The sequence below is a fragment of the Amphiura filiformis genome, chromosome 12 (assembly GCF_039555335.1).
Source record: "Amphiura filiformis chromosome 12, Afil_fr2py, whole genome shotgun sequence".
Classification (NCBI taxonomy): domain Eukaryota; kingdom Metazoa; phylum Echinodermata; class Ophiuroidea; order Amphilepidida; family Amphiuridae; genus Amphiura; species Amphiura filiformis.
Window position 1 is genome coordinate 16,041,736 of NC_092639.1, and position 23,118 is coordinate 16,064,853.

General features: G+C 35.8%; 1 protein-coding gene across 1 annotated transcript in view; it reads right to left on the reverse strand.

Annotated features, from left to right (window-relative positions):
* The window catches only part of LOC140165853 (mRNA export factor-like), a 40,071-nt gene that overhangs the window by 12,212 nt on the left and 4,741 nt on the right, over positions 1-23,118 (reverse strand). The window contains 7 exon segments of the mRNA XM_072189184.1: positions 281-388; positions 723-794; positions 1,546-1,632; positions 11,004-11,057; positions 11,059-11,091; positions 12,211-12,303; positions 13,673-13,923. Of these exon segments, the coding sequence (XP_072045285.1) occupies positions 281-388; positions 723-794; positions 1,546-1,632; positions 11,004-11,057; positions 11,059-11,091; positions 12,211-12,303; positions 13,673-13,891 (666 nt within the window). The 5' untranslated portion in view covers positions 13,892-13,923.

Consider the following 23,118-nt stretch of genomic DNA (forward strand, 5'->3'; position numbering starts at 1 on the left):
TTCCATATTTCAGAACTACTTACTGAAGATTTTCGATAGAAAGATCTATTGGCCCAGCAAGTTGAAAATTGGCTCAGAAGAATTTGTGAAGTAAAGAAAATAATGATTTAGATTTGTGTGTCTCATTAGGCCAATTTAGTCATTTTGTCCCAAACTGTAAATCCTCAGAAGGAACTCTTCAGTTAATATTTCACATTGAGGAATAAACCCCATCACTAGTACTTGGATAAGTAACATAGATGTTACAACTTGTTTTGTGATATTTATAACTTTTAATTACCTGATATTTGAGCGGTGATTCCATGCGTTTGAATTCTGTGGGTTGGTTGTCTAGTTGATATATGATGATATTCTTGCCAGCTGTTCCTACTACAGCCATTGGGAATACCTGATCAAATTAATGAAGGAAATGGATTTATAGTGTGATTACATAATTACAGAAACTAGTATGATGGTGACACTGTATTGCACTACTTAGCAGCTTTAAAAATTGTTTTTTCCTCATTCAATATGAACCCAGTAAAGCATGAAATCATTTTGAAACCATACTCTCCCTGTATAATGGTTCTATCTATATCTTCCACACCTGGAGTGAGTATTCCAAATGGATGTTACCCAATTGTCTATTCTAGTTGAAACTTATACTCCACCTGTGGAAGACTTTAGCTAAATCTTCCACAGGGGGACTGTGGATTTTAGATGGAATAACCCAATAAACTTACCACATCGGCACAGTAGCATCTTTCAGGTAGCTGTATGGTCATCATTGGGTTTGGAGATCGTGTATCCCAGAACTGAAAATGATAAGACATCATAACACAGTGTCAAACAATACTGTCTCTTAATAAGGGAACAATCCAAAACATCAATGTATATCTATTCATACCTACAATCCCAGACAAAAGTAGATTGAGCATTTGTTTAAAAATAGGGACTATTTTTAAACTGACATTCCGTTATATTTGAAATTTTGCCTTATATTTTGTGAAGTCTGAAGCCTTTCCTACTACAACAACCAGGGATGTACTTTAACACCCGCCCGGACGCCAGGGGCGGGTAACTTTGCTGTCAGGCAGGTAAATTTCCAAAATTATGTGCCCGCCTGGCGGGTAAGAAAGTGAGAGTGATAAACTGATAATATCCCAACCTTGAGCTGAGCTGCTCGCGCTAGCTCTGGATGTGTCAGAGTAAGTTATGTGTAAATTGTCCTTTTTTATAGTACTCTGACTCGGGCAAATGTCAGGCTGCAACACATCTGTCAGGCTGGTAAATTTCATCAGTTACCTGCCCGACTGGCTTGTGGCCAAAAAAGTTAGAATACACCTCTGACTACAACCCTTAACCCCATGAGAACTACCTGCCGATTGGCCAAAAAGAAGTTTTCATTTTCAATTGGACCAATCAGCAACATTGTTAGAATAATTTTACCACACAAAAAATTGGGATGAATAATTTGCAAAGCTCCATTCTGATTGGTGATTAAAGTAAAGATATCATGTAATTGACCAATCAGAGGCAATATTAGATCGGAAGGTAGTACTTTACCTTGAGTGTCTTATCCCAGCTTCCTGTCATACAACATGAGTAGTTGGCTGCCTTAATCCAGTGAATACTTTTGATTGGAGCATCATGCTGTGAAACGAAAACATACAATATAAGTATATGTGACCGCCATTATGTTTGACCACCCTCTGACCAAACAAGGGTCATCAAGGAAACAAAAGACTCAAATTATATGGCCCTGCTTCTCTGCAAGAGTTTCTCTGTCAATGAAAAGAATTTTTGGATACTAACCCCAACACTCCCAAGTACTACAAAATACTACATGATATATGCACTGTGCATGCATGCATCACATGACACAATCACCCTAAGTGATACATAATGTATGTTTTCGTTGGCCAGGCCGAAATAGTGCTCGGAATACGAGGGATCTCGGGTTCGAATCCTGTCCAAAACAAGCAACAATCTTTATTCATCTTCTCTCTTTATCCCTTCCTTCTTTCTTTATCATTCATCGAAGACTTCAAAGATATTTCCTTCACAAAAAAATATGAGTCCAAGATTTCCTTTCCATACATCAACTAGAATTTCGCGGTTCTCGACCTGCGCGGTTCTCGACGCAAAGCGTCGGCCGCAATGCCTCCACCTTGACGCCCATCATTTTAACAGGTGCAATTTCACTTGACCCCAAAATGACCTTAACATTATTTACCTCACTAAGGTGGCTGTTTCCACCAAATTTCATGAACCTGCAGCAGTCTATGGCGATTTGACCCCACATGACCTCGAATTACCCCAAAATGACCTTGACATTTTTGCCTTGTTTCAGTGGTCGTTCCCACAAAATTTCATGAACCTGCGACAATCTATGGCGAATTGACCTCGGATGACCTTGGATGACCCCAAAATGACCTTGACATTTTTTTCTTCCTACAGTAGTCCTTCCCACCAAATTTCATGAACCTGCAACAATATATGGCGATTTGACCCCGGATGACCCCAAATGACCTCACAATGACCTTGCTATTATGCAAATTTTGCGCTGAAAAGCAAATCAGGTCAAGAACCTCTGGCTGTGCTACTCTCCACCAAGTTTCATCACTAACTCGTACAGATCTCCAGATAATCTGTGCACAAGGTTATTTTGCGTGATATGCATAAATATGCAAATTAGATACTGACGTTTTTCAAAGTTGAAAATCTTTTAAAAACCAGATTGTCTCAGCATCAGGGAAACTTGGGCATTCATGTGCAGCCAAGTCTGGACAATTATCCTATCAGTTCCACTTGAGCCATATCAAGTCCTCTTGAAAGTTTATGCTATTGATTTGGGTCATGGTATTGGAATGATGTAGGTTGTTGTGTTGTTATAGCAACAATCCCAGATTCTTGGCCATTCAGATGGCACTTTAGTGGGGTGCAGCCAATCAGGTCTCTGCTTTAATTCCATTTCTTTTGTTGTGTTCACACCTTTCTTAGTAAGTCACTTGCATTTGCTCCTCCGATCATGCTGGACCAAAAAATTGTTGTGCTCTTGGTGGTGAAAAATAATACTGTTTGTCTGATGTGGTAGTATTTTATAAAGTATAGGATTGATAATGATATGTTACTTAAGCAGTGGATGTGATTATTTTATTAATATTTAAGTGTATAGAAGCGCAAATCAACATCCACAGAGCAGCAACTGGTTTCATCATGGTCACATTGGCATTGGCCACCGGCTTCATGTTAGAATCAGCCAACGGCTTCAATTTATTTACAAGCAGGCAAGTAATCAACAAATTTATCGGTAATACTTTGCATGAGATAATGAACCCTAGTTACAGTCAAGTATTTTATAAGTTGGATGTTATTAATTAAATCCAAGTCTCCAAAATATTTAGTGTTGGCTGTAATTGACAAGTATTATATATACAATATATACCATTGTCTTTTTGGCATTATTAGATCACATATGCAAATTATTGGGAATGATTTACATGGTTTGCATGGTGCTCGAAAAGGTCAACCTGTAGTATGCAGGCTGGTTCTATTACTGGAGATACAAATTTATATTATTACTGAATATAAGCCTTTAAGTTATAAGAATAGTAATCATGGTAGTATACCTTAATCTTCAAGTGTCTATTACTAGATAAATTCTAGGAGTTGCGAATGTTGGAACATCAGGCTTACCAATCATGTGATATAATCAGGCATAAAGGTTTCAAACAACGGGGAAGGCACACATAGTTTCTTTTTGCTGTTTGTTTCTTTGTGGTTATATTTCAGGAGTAATGATGCCCCCCGCTGATCTTGCACATCAATTGCAGTGAGGTTTGCTTCAAAAGACAAGACCTGTCTAAGCTGTTCGGGTTATCCAAACAATAGAAGGACTCTCAACGCATAAATAGGCGATTAAAAGGCTGTGAAGAGTTTCCATGTGCTTCTTTTGTCCAGTTTGCCATCAACATTTAGAAAACTAGTTAAGACCCAGGACACGATCATATCAGTAAGCAAATAGTTTGTTGCGGGTCTGAGTTATCCGAACTAGAGTTTGGTTGGCTATGTGAATACTACTTAAGTTGTGCAAGCTGATTTCTTGCATTCTTCAGTCATGGCAGCTGTGCATCATCTACATATAATGCGCCACAAAAGATAAGAAGAAAAGAAGAAGACTGAGAACAATAAATTTGCAAGACCGGTAGAACATTTGATACAATGAATCAAGCAGACTTAGATTCTCATTATTTCCACAATCAAGAAGAACAAGACTTCATTCTAGATGAACAATTTTAATCGGATACCAAGGTTTTCTTTCTACAAAACCTCGCTAATTTCTTGTTCTACCTTGGCATCAATATCAGTCATTATTCTTCTGCAAATACGGTCAGTCGCAAATAACGTTAATCCAGTGACTCAACTAGACTCGCAATTCCTAAGACTCTGAAATTTGACTTTACATTATATTTAAAGCAGCTAAATCTGGTTATGTATGTATGTCTGGGTGTAAAACATTCAGTAATTAATAGAAAATGGTAACTGTGTGGTTATGTGCAAATAAATTGTTCTTTTATAAGGCAAAAGACAAATCTTAATGTTCATCGGCACACATTTTCTAAATAAATAGACAATGTGCATTGTATCTAAATGATATACAAGATATCTTATACTGCATAGGTGCTTCCGATGAGCTATTGGCTTCTATGAAATATCAACAAGGAATGTGCTATTTTAATTATAAGGTATTTTGTTTATGCATCAGAAATTTATTGACCTGATATGACATCCTTATTAAGTTTGAAAGTTAACCTGCCTTCTATAGGTACATGTAAAGATAGCTCTTTTTTACAGATCCTAATATGTGGTAAGAATTGCAAATCTGCTCAAAAGACTAGGTCAATATTAATGCAAGAGACAATTTTCATTATTTACAAGTTGGAAATTGACTTCATAATGACGGTATTAATTAATGACGTAAAAATATGTCTTATGTCTCACTTTGTTTCAACTTAAATAGAATTGTCTTGAGTATGTGAAGATGATATATGTAGGCTCTATTTGATATTACTATTAATACATCTTCCGTCATTTATGCAACAAAAAAGAAGAAATTGATAAAGTCTAGATTAGAGTGCCAGGTCGCTCATAAGACAACTATAAGCACACATATCATGTAAGATAGGTTAAAACATCAATAGACCTATAATAAAATTATATACATTAAGTATTGTTATGGATGGATTGGTCCTTACATTATATGGAACATATTTAATAACCTCTTGGTAATTCAATATTTGTTTTATGTTGTGGTTCAAGTAATTCAAACTTCATTGTATTATTTTATATTTTCTTTTACTACAAGAAGGCACAATGTGTAAGGTGAATGAAAATAAGAAAGGAGAATATAAGATTGCAATTGGTATCAACTATCAAGTTAAAGGAGAGGTAATTATTCATTGAATATTCTCTATTGTTTACATTGATCTGTTTAAAATATAGAACATTTATTTAGTTCTGAAACTTCATATGCTTAATGTAGACTTTTTCTCACAAGCAAAGGGCAATTTCTACTTAAGTGACATTGACAATGAACCCAGGCCACTTGACCAAAGAAACTTCAAGCAAATGCTTGATTAATTTGTAGTACAGATATTTTTTCAGTTCCTGAAAATATTATTAGTAGATATTAAACAATTCAATTTCTACAATTTTGCTGTACTACTGGGTATAAAAAGGGGCTGGTTAAGTGAGCAACTATTTTAAACTGTGTAATTCAGTAATTCACAGCACCTTGTATTGTATTGTATTGTATTGTATTGTATTGATCAGTTCATAGCGAGTGTGAATAAGTTACAATGTAAATGTCACAGATACTTTTGTAGGTCATGTACTGTTCTTGAGTTATGTTGTAAAGAGGGCTGAAACAACAACACTTTTGTAAAATGTACATAACTCATCAAGCAAGTTACAGAGTATTTGATTTGTAGAATGAACTTTTGCAAAACAACAACACATTATTTTTCAATAACATATTGATAGCGAGTGTATAGAAGTCAAATGTCACGGTTATACCTTTGTAGGCCCTGTTGTCCTTGTGTTGTAAAGAGGATTTAAGCGGCAACACTTTTGTAAATGTTCATAACTTCTCAAGCAAGTTTTCAAAGTTTTATAGAAGGAACTTTTGCAAAACAACAAAGTGTTATTTTGCAAAACAATGTGTTATTTTTAGATAAGATATTGATTAATCAAGATTCAAGATTTGGCTGCTTGGACCGACAATACCGCATCTACCCTTAAATTGCTTCAACAAGAATAATTGTTGATTATTGTGGGTGAGCAAGCCTATACAGTGCAATGCACTTAGATTATTTTGACATATTAGCGGTGGCAACTTTATTTTGTTCAAAATTTAAATAAGCAGAAAAGATAAATAGTTTCTGGGTTAGTATGTTGCCTTGTGATATCTGTTTCAACTAGTAGTATAAGGTACATATGGACACTATTCATGATCTTATCATTAAATGTGTCCTGAAATTGGAACTCTTAGAGTTCTGTGTTACTTGAAGGTTAGAGTTTGGTCAGATAGGCATTTTTACAAATTCGGTTTCAAAATCTTACAATGAGCACCCATTTCAGGTTTTATTCTCAAGTCAGATAAAGACCCAAAATATCTCTTGATAAACATATATTTCAAGTTACAGGGAAAGAAGAATTATGCATTAGCACTAGCACAATTAAGCATGAATTTACAAATGGAATTCCCTTGTTTATATATTTCAAGGTCGGTTGAAGAAATTCCAATAAGATAATTTTGTCGAATTGTGCATTTAAAAATAATGTATGTTACTTAGATAGTACATTACACTTGATTATATATGGAATTGTTGATCTATCTTTAAAATATACATGTACATTGTATTTGATAAGTTGTGCTGTACACGCTTGAAACATGCGTGATTGTATTGTATTGTAATTATAGCTTAAACAACATTGCGTTCTAATTTTATACATATTTTGTGTATAATAGACATTTTGATAGAGGTAAAATATTTAAAGAACAAGTAATGTTAAACCGATACATGTATATGCCTTTATGCTATGCATGGGCTCCAGATTATTTGTTTCAGAACAGAGTTTGATGATAAGCATCCGAAAATTATTGTCTTTTGATTCAATAATCTTTGTGTCTATATTATTAGGGTGCACCAGTGATTTTTCTGTGTTTTCTTGTTTTGCCTGGCTTTTTGAAATAATAATCGTTAATAGGTCTTTATATTCATGTTTGCCAATAGCTTACATGCATGTCTTAATTATTTTATTTTAAATAAACCATTGTTCATACTTTGGTCTATATCTATTATATTGTTTCGCACTGGTGTTCAATAGATTTTTGTTAAGAAAACCGCAGAATGAGTTAACCAATATTTGTCTGGTCTTGGGGCCTACCCCAATGCCTAGGTGATTGTTCACTACAATTATTGGTGGACACTAACAGTAAATTAAGAGTTGATAGCCTTCCGTTGTCATCAGAGGATTGAATTGGTTCAGGGTTTTTTTTTTTTTTTTTGGTGCATCTAGATCTTTTGTTTTCCACCTTTGTTAATTTGCTTTTTGGGGGAGGGGAGGGGGAATTATGCAAGTTTCTCCATTGAGAAACTTGTATGGCATTGTTTCTTCTTTTGGAGATTTCTGTTTATTTAATAATTGCGTTATAAATATTGTTTTCCAATTCAATCCTCTGTTTGATCCAAAGAGGTATCTGTATTTGCTTAAGATGAAATTTGGTTAAATGTGATACAGAAGTCAATTCTTGCATGTCCAGCCTATATGGTTGGCTTGTTGTACACATTTTCCAATAATTCTTGTATTGTGTTATTAATAATATTTATTGGAAGATAAATAACTATTTATATTATGTCTTAACTGCTATGAAAGTGCTATGATTATTATATTATTATTATATTATGAAATATATCATTATTTATCATTATTTATCTCAATTATATTTATGTATATGAATATAAAATTGTTGAATGGTCATAAATAGCTTAATAAATGGTCCTCATGATCGGGAGGGCAATGCGGAGTCTAATCATTGCTTTGGTGTTGTGTTTTCCTGATGTCTCGAGACAATGACGTTTTTCAAAGTTGAAAATCTTTTAAAAACCAGATTGTCTCAGCATCAGGGAAACTTGGGCATTCATGTGCAGCCAAGTCTGGACAATTATCCTATCAGTTCCACTTGAGCCATATCAAGTCCTCTTGAAAGTTTATGCTATTGATTTGGGTCATGGTATTGGAATGATGTAGGTTGTTGTGTTGTTATAGCAACAATCCCAGATTCTTGGCCATTCAGATGGCACTTTAGTGGGGTGCAGCCAATCAGGTCTCTGCTTTAATTCCATTTCTTTTGTTGTGTTCACACCTTTCTTAGTAAGTCACTTGCATTTGCTCCTCCGATCATGCTGGACAAAAAAATCCCACCCACCCTCCCAGTAGCTGGAAGGGTAAATCAGTTATCTCATTTGTCAAAGATGCTTCAATAAAAGTATGTCAAATTATGCTACTCTCCGCTTTGTCTGGAGTTTCTTCAAATCCTGAAGAATCTCGTCAGTAGATTGTCTCCACTTTCTACTACGCTGCGTTGTCTGGAGTTTCTTCAAATCCTGAGGAATCTCGTCAGTAGATTGTCTCCACTTTCTACTATGCTGCTTTGTCTGGAGTTTCTTCAAATCCTGAGGAATCTCGTCAGTAGATTGTCTCCACTTTCTACTACGCTGCGTTCTTGGGTGTTTCTTCAAATCCTGAGGAATCTCGTCAGTAGAGTGTCTCCACTTTCTACTATGCTGCTTTGTCTGGAGTTTCTTCAAATCCTGAGGAATCTCGTCAGTAGATTGTCTCCACTTTCTACTACGCTTTGTGCTGGCTTAATGAATGCTTTGTCTGGAGTTTCTTCAAATCCTGAGGAATCTCGTCTGTAGATTGTCTCCACTTTCTACTACGCTTTGTGCTGGCTTAATGAATGCTTTGTATGGAGTTCTTCAAATCCTGAAGAATCTCGTCTGTAGATTGTCTCCACTTTCTACTACGCTTTGTGCTGGCTTAATGAATGCTTTGTATGGAGTTCTTCAAATCCTGAAGAATCTCGTCTGTAGATTGTCTCCACTTTCTACTACGCTTTGTGCTGGCTTAATGAATGCTTTGTATGGAGTTCTTCAAATCCTGAAGAATCTCGTCTGTAGATTGTCTCCACTTTCTACTACGCTTTGTGCTGGCTTAATGAATGCTTTGTATGGAGTTCTTCAAATCCTGAAGAATCTCGTCTGTAGATTGTCTCCACTTTCTACTACGCTTTGTGCTGGCTTAATGAATGCTTTGTATGGAGTTCTTCAAATCCTGAAGAATCTCGTCTGTAGATTGTCTCCACTTTCTACTACGCTTTGTGCTGGCTTAATGAATGCTTTGTATGGAGTTCTTCAAATCCTGAAGAATCTCGTCTGTAGATTGTTTCCACTTTCTACTACGCTTTGTGCTGGCTTAATAAATGCTTTGTATGGAGTTTCTTCAAATCCTGAAGAATCTCGTCAGTAGATTGTCTCCACTTTCTACTATGCTGCTTTGTCTGGAGTTTCTTCAAATCCTGAGGAATCTCGTCAGTAGATTGTCTCCACTTTCTACTACGCTGCGTTGTCTGGAGTTTCTTCAAATCCTGAGGAATCTCGTCAGTAGATTGTCTCCACTTTCTACTATGCTGCTTTGTCTGGAGTTTCTTCAAATCCTGAAGAATCTCATCAGTAGATTGTCTCCACTTTCTACTACGCTTTATGTAAGAGTAATTTATGCTTATTTGAAGTATCTTTTTGGCTTGATTTTTTTTTGTCAGTGGATTATTTCATTTATTAATATTATTTTATAGTAAATTTTGGCTCACTTTTCAATAATTACCAGCTTATATAGGGATTTAAAGATATAATTCATTGATAGAGTTGGCATTGTTTCTTCTTTTGGAGATTTCTGTTTATTTAATAATTGCGTTATAAATATTGTTTTCCAATTCAATCCTCTGTTTGATCCAAAGAGGTATCTGTATTTGCTTAAGATGAAATTTGGTTAAATGTGATACAGAAGTCAATTCTTGCATGTCCAGCCTATATGGTTGGCTTGTTGTACACATTTTTCCAATAATTCTTGTATTGTGTTATTAATAATATTTATTGGAAGATAAATAACTATTTATATTATGTCTTAACTGCTATGAAAGTGCTATGATTATTATATTATTATTATATTATGAAATATATCATTATTTATCATTATTTATCTCAATTATATTTATGTATATGAATATAAAATTGTTGAATGGTCATAAATAGCTTAATAAATGGTCCTCATGATCGGGAGGGCAATGCGGAGTCTAATCATTGCTTTGGTGTTGTGTTTTCCTGATGTCTCGAGACAATTAATTACCATATTTTGCGACAAAAACCTGCTAAAATTTGGAGACCACCAATTGCCACCCCTCCACCAAATTGCATCACAATACGCCTTACTAGTTCCGAGAAATTGCACTCGCAAGCTCGGACGGATGGATGGACGGACAACATAATACCTCCGGTGGAGGCATAAAAAGCACTAGGGTTAAAGGGGCATTCAGATGTCCGTCAATCCCAAAGTACACTAGATGTACCGTATTCATTCCGATATTTTTTCCTAACAGGCGTTTATTAGAGATAAATTTATGTAGGCATACGTTATAAAAGAGTCCAGATGAGACATTCTAGTAGCTTTTCTGAAGCAGAAAATGTTTTGCAAGTTTACCCAGGACTTCTAATCCCACGGCTAATCCCCCAGCTATTTCACTGTATCGATGTCTATCCGTCACTGCAACATTAATGGTACCCTTTATCAATTGAAAATATGCTGGGTGGGCGCTTATTGGGGCATGGGCGCTTATTGGAATGAATACGGTATTTCCTCCACATATGCCTATGTTTTTGTTTCCATTGACTGTATATTACCTGTGCTATTTGTATGGCTTGGTTGCTATTGAGATCCCACATTTTGGCTGTTTTTGTCGCAAGATGCTGTGAACACCTTTGTACCATCCTGTCAATGAAAACACATTTGCATATATCTTATTATATAGCATGACAAATATAGCAACAAGGCATTAGGCAGAGGGGTGCCCAGGTGTCATTTGGACGCCCTGTTTTCAATTTGGACACCCTTAAAGTCTGATTTTTATAATGGAGTGAATAGGAAGTGGACATCCTGATTTTGAAGAATAAGGTATTTTTGACCATAAAGACACCCCTCTGGCTAATGCCTTAGGGCTCATATTGAAATACCCTACATGTACCATGTTTTCACACAGAAAGAAGGCAGGATTCCCCGCGCTAAGCGCGCGCCTCAGGAAAGCTCGGTCATAAAACGGATGGATTATATGCATCAGTGATACACCCTGCCCAGGATTTTAACAAAAGGCTAGCACAGGAAAGCTGCAGGATGGCGCACACCTTCCTGTGTAAGGGAATTTCAATATGATCCCTTATATAGCAAGTATATGAATCTTGAATTAATAGCTGTGAAACACGCTTATCATGATGGTATAACAATATGACAATCTTGTGTGTCAGCTTTATTTGTCTCAATATTTGAGTGAAAACACTGCTAGGTTATGCTCCCCTCTGCCTTAAAGTTTTTGTTTTGAGTTCATCATTGATCAAAGTCTTCAATGATATTTTACTTCGCACACAAATAAGAGTCTAAAATAGGATACAAAGAGTGTTCACATGAATAAGAAAAGATGAGTTGCATTTAGGGCTGTTTTTGCCAAGGCTGCTGTCGACAATATTGTTGACAAAGCATTTTTCCAATTGTCGACAAAAAACTAGTAAATATATTAGAGATAAGCTTAACAATGCCATTATTTACCATAAAATAACTTCAAGGTATAAAAAAGTAATAATTGAGCACAAGATGACAATGATATGGTCGATTAATACACTTCATTTTGTAGTGGTAAGTTGCCGATTTGATTACGTGTAGTTAACAGTAACATTTTGATTTAAAGAAATGATGCATAACATGGTCTCTGAACTTTTTTGGACTTTATGGATGTATTGCTTTGTTGGCATCTTGTCGACATCTGATTTTGAGATCTAATAATTGATTGTCGACAATGAAAATTCTACTCGACAACAGCCTTAGTTGCACTGTACTCACATCGTGCCACGCCACATCTAGCACTGGACCTGTGTGTGTCTGTTGAGCTTTTGGAACGGTTTGACCACTAGGCTGTACCTCCCAACATCTCACCTAAATATTAAATTAACAAAATAGAATACATATTCACAACATGTAACACTATACAAAAGACTTCATTTGATTGTAATAAAAGTGTTAATTGATACTTATACAACAATGTATAGTATTCATTCCGATAAATGACCAAGCCCCAAGAAGCACCCATCCAACTTGTAGAATGTAATACTATTCGCTACTTGCATGGATCCGCCATCATGCACTATATGCGGGGAGAGCCTCAAATTGCAGCATATACATGAATAGGAATTGAACCAGTCATATATAACATTCTGTGTAGTGTGTAATGTTACGTAATTCTTCCTTTCATGTATGCTGCCAGTTCGAGGCTCTCCCTGCACATAGTGCATAATGGCGGAACCATGCAAGTAGCAAATTAACCATTAACCACCCCAAAAAGTTTTGTTAAGCTTACCAAAAAAAAGCCCACATGGTTGGCTAAAACAGCCATCATCATGTTAGTTTTCAATGGAGATTCCATTTTGATGGCGCAATCCGGCGCATAATATTACACAGTACAGTGCATAATATAATAACAGTTTAACACCCACATTAAATCTTAATGGAATGAAAATATATCAAATGCCGGCCTGTCTAATAATGCAGCTCCACTTGCAAGTTGCAAATCTGATGGGGTTCTTGGATCACATCTCTTTCAGACCTGTAACTTTTCCAATTCTACTTTAATTTACTTTAAAAGCTACTGAAAATGGCTCATTAGTGTCCAATCTGACACCTCAAAAAAAAAAAAAAAAAAAGATGAGGTTGCTTTTTATTATTCATTATTAGGTAACACCTCATATTGTACCAGTCCAACAATTCAGGTGTTGGATTATATCTGAAAGCAGTTAGAAATCATGTGGGATTGTTTCATACAGGTCTTTACATGCATTATCTGATTTATTATTACCATTTCCCCTAAAAACAAGTCAAGCATATGACTTGGTTCAATATTAAGCATTCACTTACAATATGGGACACAATCTGGTCAATGGAAACCAAAGATGGCAAATTTGAAATTGAGATAAAGGCAAAAATATGGAGTAAAAAAACCCCCAAAAATACATAAGAAAATGGACATCACAAAACTTTGGTGTTTTCAGTATTATATGATAGCCAGGAACAGGCGATTTGCGCGGAAAAAAATAGCTAATTGCGCGGAACTTTTTTTTCAGTGCAAATCATGTATCCCTATTCCCTAAATTGCGCGGAAAGAAAGTTCCGCGCAAATCGCTTGTCCCTGATGATAGCCTAATGTTTGTATAAGGTAACAATTATAGTACCGGGGTAACTCAATTTTCAAAAACGTCTCCTTTGGCCTCCATGGACCAGATCGTGTGCCACATACGAAGCATTAACTTACATTATTGTCCCACGACCCTCCAATGAGGAATGTTGCTGGTATAGAGCTTGGACTAAACTCCAAAGAGCTAATACTATCATCTGGTGGGGACGTTACCTCCACATCTCTCATGGGATTGTGTGAACCAGTTGCTGTTGTTGTCTGACCTACATTACCTCCTCCAAAGAGTCCACTGCTGCCACCCCCGAAAGCCGACGTCTGGCTTGGAAACAGAGACATTGCTCACCACTAATGGTTGGATACTGGTGTACCTAATAAAAGGGAAAAATTATAAATGTTGAGAGCGACCAGTATCAACCATAGACATCACAAAATTAAAGTATCCCCTCCAGTTCAAAAATGGCAGCATTATTTTGTCCCTATCAAATTCCATCGGATATGGTTGTATAGGTTTTGAAACAGAGCCTGTTTTAAAGGGGCATTTCGTGATCCACAGCCTCATCCCCCACTTTTCTCAAAAAAAGTTGAGATTTTATATCACTGGAATACTCTGGCTACATAATGTTTATGTACAAAATATTTCTTGCAGATTAATTCGTTTAGCAAAGATATCATAAAATTTGAATTTCGTTCTGGTGCACCAGAACGAAATTACAACGTATTGTATATGGAGCTGTGTAATACACATTATCATGCATAACTCGCAAACGCAAAATCGGAATCAACTGAAATTTTGGGAATATGGTTTTTTCGTGAATATGTACTGAAAAATGTCATAAAAAGAGGATGCTAGGATCACGAAATACTCCTTTAAATTAAACACTTTTCATTGTTAGTGTAGCATTTGTTTTTTCTTTTAGAGAAAACGCTTGTGTTTTGCTTTGGGTTTTTTTTACGAATGATTAAATTGATTTTTTTTCTCTTACGGTATTATTTGTTTCTTATACCTATGTGTTAAATTTTAAAAAAAGATCATGGTTGATCGCTAAAAATGGCGATATACTGTACACAATTATATGTAGTATGTAACATAGTAGTACCGGTACTCAACTTTGGAGGTACCGGTACATTGTAAATAACCACATTTTAAAATCAGATTTTTTCCAAAAAAAATTCGAAATCTGCAATATTTAACAATATTATACATGTACGCAATTTATCCCAAAGTTTATCCAAAAAAGCTAATGGAAATGAATTGTAAAATGCCAAAATTTTCATTATTTTGAACATGCATTTTTTCTTTTAAAGATTCTGAGTGTAATTTTGGTTTTGATTTTTCTGTAGTCTGTACCAAACTCAATAGCTGAGTTCCTCTTTATTCTTCTAATGATTATCAGCAGTGTCAAGTTTTAAAACAAAAAGGTAGTACAATGTATGAAAAGTGTTTTAGAAGACCTAAAAGGCATTTTTATTAATTTTGTATTTCAAGCGTTAATTCCCGCTACATATAGAACTACTTTTACTTGCATTCAATGCATATATTAGTAAACAGTAATAAAATCAAAATCAAAACCAAGTTAGTTGTTTCATTTATTTCTAAGCACATACTTTTAAACAAAACAGATGCAGAGTAAATCTAGAAAGAACAAAATTTGAAGCATTTTGCAAAGTCAAGCCAATTTTGAATTAAGGGCGCTCCCTAAAAGAAAAAAAAAGTTCCAAAGCCTTTATCATTCGCGATTTACAGCTTAAAATTTGCTCGAGAAGTCTAGCCAAGAATTTGCTCACCGATAACTTCATTCTAGGTTAAAGACCATTGCATTCAAAATCTAGTCGGATTCGATGAAGCATGACACACTTTCTTAAATTACAATAGCGGGTGGATCATTGCTGCGCATAGCCTCTGCTGATTGGAGTTGCTGCGCCTACGGAAAGTTTATTACTATTATAGGCCTATTGCCTATGCATAATAATGTATTAGGCCGAGTAAAAATTAAAACGTGTTTCTCGTCCAGGTTTTTTTTAAAAAGGAGGAAGAGGGGCTTTTTCTTTTCTATTTGTTATTCAAAAATAGGTGTAAATACCCATATAAACACCCGTATTAGTGTATAGAATAATGCTTGAAAAAGGAGGAGGCCCTTTTTATTTTATTGTTCTGGTAGGTATGCCCCCTCTAGTGATCACAGAACCATCCAGCAGCTTGCATATTAGCAAGGCTATAGGAAACATCTCAACTTCTTCAAAGGTTATAACTGAATTTTAAAAAATAAAAATAAATTTGAAGCGGCCTCAAAAAATGAAGCGGGAGGGGACGAGAAACATGTTTTACTTTTTATTCAGCCTTATTAAAATTATTACCGTATTACAATATTTATTGGGTTTTTATCCAAGCACACTAACTCCAACAGTGGATTCTCTGCGCCCTAGCGCAGCAATGATCCACCGCTACATATTATTATAATGAGTTAAATGCTAATTTACGTATTTCTCTATTCGACACAACTGTCTGGAGAATTTGGATTTGTTCGGTGTTTGATTTTTCTACTTAAAAAATACATTTGCAGCATCTGAAATGTGACTGTGTAATTTGTGTTTACTAATATATGATTAACAGAATATATATTAACAGGATCATAGCAAGCTTACCTTTAAACTATAATTTCAAGGTCTTTAGCTTCGAGGTCGTCCAGTAGTTAGTAGGTGTAAATGTAATTTTATTTATTACGGTAATATTTTTTGTAATTTTAATTTTTTTTTTTGTCATTAAAGTAGGCCTACTATATTTATATTGGAAATGAGATATTATATAATTTAGGGCCTACACATTCACATCATTAATTGGGGTCAATTGTGCAGGGGATAGATCTAGATATTTAAATTACAATCATACTGCATAATTAATAAGTGTTCACATCAATGACATTGTTTAGAGGTTAATAACTGCGCATCGGTTATTTGGAGGGCATTGTGAAAAATCTAAACATTTTGCCTTTGGAACCGAGGATATTCCGAGGTCCAAAGCAAAATGTTTAGATTTTTCACAATGCCTGATATATATTACCGATGCAAAGTTATTAACCTCATTCCTCTTCGTCACTTTAATCTCTTCACCCTACAAAATAACACAAAAATTTGCTCAAAAGTTTATAAAAATAGATGATTTTTACATCTTCCCTTTCCAAAAATCGATCAGGCTAAAACATGACGACCAATAACAAAAGTGCGTATCACAATCTGTTCAAATATGGTAGCGCGTATTCCAAATACGGCAGCCAGCTCATAGCGCAGTTTGTTCGACGCACAACAACACGCATAACGCCAGTCAATTGTGTGCGACATTGGAACAAATCGCATTTTGCGGTCAATTGTGAGATATTAATGACCTCGATTTGCGTTGTCACAAATAACTAAATGTAATTGGATCGCACACATCGCGTTTATTAATGAGGTTATGAATGACAATTAAAATCAATTTATAATACCAGTTTTTGAATTTTTGTCAAAATTTATAAATATTAAAATACTTAAAAATATCACATCACATTACACTGCAAAAATGTTATTAGTTCCTAGTTAGACTTTGTAAAGAGCTCTAAACAATTCAATGAAAGTTAAAAGTCGTCACGTCAAAGAGCGCAAGATAAATTTATTTTAGCCATGCGCCGCGCCAATCCACCATCTTTGGGAAATTCACCTTGCGGGTCAATGCACAATACTCTTGCTAAAAAAAACCTTACCAACTTGTTCAGAAAACTCTAAAATTTCATTTTATAAGGGTCGTTAATTTGTTGCCGAAGGCTGCCGTATTTTCAACATTTTTATTGTGACTTTAACTTGGTTTTTATGCGGAAAAAAGTGTGTCGCTAGGAAGATACATTATTCCTCTTACCAAAGTATTCAATTTGACTCTCGAAAAATACTTTTAATGGCAAGTACTTCTCCGAAAAGGTAGGTAACCCAGGCAAACCTTAGTTAACACATTTGCTGGTCAGCCAAATTCGCCGACAATGTCAATGCATTTTTACATAGAAATTTAAAACTTGTGCCCGAAGAAAGAAACCTACATAAATATGTTTTCTATACTTCACTTGACCCAAATATATAATTTTTTATGGTGATAAGTCACCCGCAGGCCCGCACATGGAATTTCAGAGGGATTTTGATAGCAGTTCCATTAAAAAAAGCTGCTATCGCCATGAGACTAAGATCTAGAAACACCCCCGAAATGCCGTTTTGGGAATTTTGCTAGCTGAATCTTTTTTGATGAAAGTCAATCTTTGACAAGATGTAACTTTGCTACGGAAAGTGCTATGAAAAAAAGGTTTTCAGTTTTGGCTTTGTTTACTCAAGGGCTTTAATTTGATATATAAAATGATGCAGTTTGATGGCAAATTTGAATTCACCTAGGATACCTATACTTTTCACACGCTTTCAGTGTTTGTGAGCGCAACACTAAATCACGACGCATTTGATGTAAGAACGAAATTCGGCTAATATAGTCCATAGTGAGTATGAGATTGTAGCGACCATATCTACCGACATGTTCACTTTAAATCACTCAATATCAGCTCATATGAATTCGACAAGTGTCTTCAATGATAACACGCAGAAAAAACCGGACATTTTATCTCAAAAGCAATTCTCTGTGGCGGATGAAGACAACTTCCGATTTTGAAATGTGAGTGGTGAATTTAGTATATTTTTAGGCCATATTTTTTGCACCTTGAAATAGCGGAAAAAGTCAACGGTCATCGATATATGCCGACAAATGTTTTGGAATCTACAGAAACAGAGCTTTAATTTGATACCAAATGTATTTTGTCAAGTATTGCAGGGGCGCCAGGAATGGCGCTTCGAAGTAGGCCAAAATCACACGTTATCCTATGGGACGCTTATTTAGTGTTGCGCCCCCTTGTAACGGCCGTCATTATGAACGCGTTCTTTTTACATTCTTCGCGTAAAATTAGAAATGCGCGTCATGAAATGTGTTCTATTTCAATCATGATGATAAACAAGGATTACGAAAATTCACCCTGATGAATTATTATTGAGAAAAATGCTTTATTGGCCGAGCAGGCGCCTGCAAAGTCTAGAAATTGTATCCAAAAATCTTCAAAACGGCTCAAAAATGGGTTTTAAAGTTAATAGACATTGTTAATCTGCATGAAGCCGTTTTGCTGCATATTCAGTAGGCCTATGCAAAAAGACCATAATTGTTACTACTGAAACAGGGGGGGTGTTTGTACTTCACACTCATTAACAAGTGCTTTCCAAAACAAAATGGCAAGACAGATAATCTAGAAAAGAAATTAAACTTGGTTCAAAAGGCGTTGCTTAAATTGTTGTCTGTCACTAGTTTTAGTGAGTTTTGTGCAAACTCTAGCATATTGGAGGAAAAGTCCAAATATGCGAGTTTCCGCGTTTCGGCACTGATCTTTAAAACAACATTTCTCTTGAACGAAATGTCGCAGAGACATGAAATTTTCGGCGTTGAGCTACAAATTGTCTCTAATTTAATTAATAAGTGACAAATGTGGATTTTGACAACTTTTAAATCCTTATAGGGCGCAACACTAAATCACTACGCATTTTATGTAAGAACGAAATTCGCTAATATAGTCCATAGTGAGTATGAGATTGTAGCGACCATATCTCCCGACATGTTCACTTTAAATCACTCAATATCAGCTCATATGAATTCGACAAGTGTCTTCAATGATAACACGCAGAAAAAACCGGACATTTTATCTCAAAAGCAATTCTCTGTGGCGGATGAAGACAACTTCCGATTTTGAAATGTGAGTGGTGAATTTAGTATATTTTTAGGCCATATTTTTTGCGCGGCGATATAGCGATAAAAGTCAGCGGTCATCGATATATGCCGACAAAAGTTTTGGAATCTACAGAAACAGAGCTTTAATTTGATACCAAATTTATTTTGTCAAGTATTGCAGGGACGCCAGGAATGGCGCTCGAAGTAGGCCAAAATCACACGTTATCCTATGGGACGCTTATTTAGTGTTGCGCCCCCCTTGTACGGCCGTCGCTATGAACGCGGTCTTTTTACATTCTTCGCGTAAAATTAGAAATGCTGGCGTCATGAAATGTGTTCTATTTCAATCATGATGATAAACAAGGATTACGAAAATTCACCCTGATGAATTATTATTGCGAAAAATGCTTTATAAGCCGAGCAGTCGACTGCAAATTCTAGAAATTGTATCCAAATATATTCAAAAATGCTCAAAAATGGGTTTTAAAGTTAATAGACATTGTTAATCTGCATGAAGCCGTTTTGCTGCATATTCAGTAGGCCTATGCAAAAGACCATAATTGTTACTACTGAAACAGGGGGGGTGTTTGTACTTCACACTCATTAACAAGTGCTTTCCAAAACAAAATGGCAAGACAGATAATCTAGAAAAGAAATTAAACATGGGTCAAAGAAGTGCTTAAATTGTTGTCTGTCACTAGTTTTAGTGAGTTTTGTGCAAACTCTCGCATATTGGAGGAAAAGTCGAAATATGCGATTTTCCGCGTTCGGCACTGATCTTTAAAACAACATTTCTCTTGAGCGAAATGTCGCAGAGACATGAAATTTTGGCGTTGAGCTACAAATTGTCTCTAATTTAATTAATAAGTGACAAATGTGGATTTTGACAACTTTTAAATCCTTATAAGGGGCGCAACACTAAATCACTCACATTTTATGTAAGAACGAAATTCGCTAATATAGTCCATAGTGAGTATGAGATTGTAGCGACCATATCTACCGACATGTTCACTTTAAATCACTCAATATCAGCTCATATGAATTCGACAAGTGTCTTCAATGATAACACGCAGAAAAACCGGACATTTTATCTCAAAAGCAATTCTCTGTGGCGGATGAAGACAACTTCCGATTTTGAAATGTGAGTGGTGAATTTAGTATATTTTAGGCCATATTTTTGCACCTTGAAATAGCGGAAAAAGTCAGCGGTCATCGATATATGCCGACAAAAGTTTTGGAATCTACAGAAACAGAGCTTTAATTTGATACCAAATTTATTTTGTCAAGTATTGCAGGGGCGCCAGGAATGGCGCTCGAAGTAGGCCAAAATCACACGTTATCCTATGGGACGCTTATTTAGTGTTGCGCCCCCTTGTAACGGCCGTCGCTATGAGCGCGTTCTTTTTACATTCTTCGCGTAAAATAAGAAATGCGCGTCATGAAATGTGTTCTATTTCAATCATGATCATAAACAAGGATTACGAAAATTCACCCTGATGAATTATTATTGAGAAAAATGCTTTATTGGCCGAGCAGGCGCCTGCAAAGTCTAGAAATTGTATCCAAAAATCTTCAAAACGGCTCAAAAATGGGTTTTAAAGTTAATAGACATTGTTAATCTGCATGAAGCCGTTTTGCTGCATATTCAGTAGGCCTATGCAAAAAGACCATAATTGTTACTACTGAAACAGGGGGGGTGTTTGTACTTCACACTCATTAACAAGTGCTTTCCAAAACAAAATGGCAAGACAGATAATCTAGAAAAGAAATTAAACTTGGTTCAAAGGCGTGCTTAAATTGTTGTCTGTCACTAGTTTTAGTGAGTTTTGTGCAAACTCTAGCATATTGGAGGAAAAGTCGAAATATGCGATTTTCCGCGTTTCGGCACTGATCTTTAAAACAACATTTCTCTTGAACGAAATGTCGCAGAGACATGAAATTTTCGGCGTTGAGCTACAAATTGTCTCTAATTTAATTAATAAGTGACAAATGTGGATTTTGACAACTTTTAAATCCTTATAAGGGGGCGCAACACTAAATCACTACGCATTTTATGTAAGAACGAAATTGCTAATATAGTCCATAGTGAGTATGAGATTGTAGCGACCATATCTACCGACATGTTCACTTTAAATCACTCAATATCAGCTCATATGAATTCGACAAGTGTCTTCAATGATAACACGCATGAAAAACCGGACATTTTATCTCAAAAGCAATTCTCTGTGGCGGATGAAGACAACTTCCGATTTTGAAATGTGAGTGGTGAATTTAGTATATTTTTAGGCCATATTTTTGCACGCTTGAAATAGCGGAAAAAGTCAACGGTCATCGATATATGCCGACAAAAGTTTTGGAATCTACAGAAACAGAGCTTTAATTTGATACCAAATTTATTTTGTCAAGTATTGCAGGGGCGCCAGGAATGGCGCTCGAAGTAGGCCAAAATCACACGTTATCCTATGGGGCGCTTATTTAGTGTTGCGCCCCCTTGTAACGGCCGTCGCTATGAACGCGTTCTTTTTACATTCTTCGCGTAAAATTAGAAATGCGCGTCATGAAATGTGTTCTATTTCAATCATGATGATAAACAAGGATTACGAAAATTCACCCTGATGAATTATTATTGAGAAAAATGCTTTATTGGCGAGCAGGCGCCTGCAAAGTCTAGAAATTGTATCCAAAAATCTTCAAAGAGGCTCAAAAATGGGTTTTAAAGTTAATAGGCATTGTTAATCTGCATGAAGCCGTTTTGCTGCATATTCAGTAGGCCTATGAAAAAAGACCATAATTGTTACTACTGAAACAGGGGGGGGGGGTGTTTGTACTTCACACTCATTAACAAGTGCTTTCCAAAACAAAATGGCAAGACTGATAATTTAGAAAAGAAATTAAACTTGGTTCAAAGGCGTGCTTAAATTGTTGTCTGTCACTAGTTTTAGTGAGTTTTGTGCAAACTCTCGCATATTGGAGGAAAAGTCGAAATATCACGATTTTCGCGTTTGCACTGATCTTTAAAACAACATTTCTCTTGAACGAAATGTCGCAGAGACATGAAATTTTCGGTGTTGAGCTACAAATTGTCTCTAATTTAATTAATAAGTGACAAATGTGGATTTTGACAACTTTTAAATCCTTATAAGGGGCGCAACACTAAATCACTCACGCATTTTATGTAAGAACGAAATTCGCTAATATAGTCCATAGTGAGTATGAGATTGTAGCGACCATATCTACCGACATGGTCACTTTAAATCACTCAATATCAGCTCATATGAATTCGACAAGTGTCTTCAATGATAACACGCAGAAAAAACCGGACATTTTATCTCAAAAGCAATTCTCTGTGGCGGATGAAGACAACTTCCGATTTTGAAATGTGAGTGGTGAATTTAGTATATTTTTAGGCCATATTTTTTGCACCATGAAATAGCGGAAAAAGTCAACGGTCATCGATATATGCCGACTAATGTTTTGGAATCTACAGAAACAGAGCTTTAATTTGATACCAAATTTATTTTGTCAAGTATTGCAGGGACGCCAGGAATGGCGCTCGAAGTAGGCCAAAATCACACGTTATCCTATGGGACGCTTATTTAGTGTTGCGCCCCCCTTGTAACGGCCGTCGCTATGAACGCGTTCTTTTTACATTCTTCGCGTAAAATAAGAAATGCGCGTCATGAAATGTGTTCTATTTCAATCATGATGATAAACAAGGATTACGAAAATTCACCCTGATGAATTATTATTGAGAAAAATGCTTTATTGGCCGAGCAGGCGCCTGCAAAGTCTA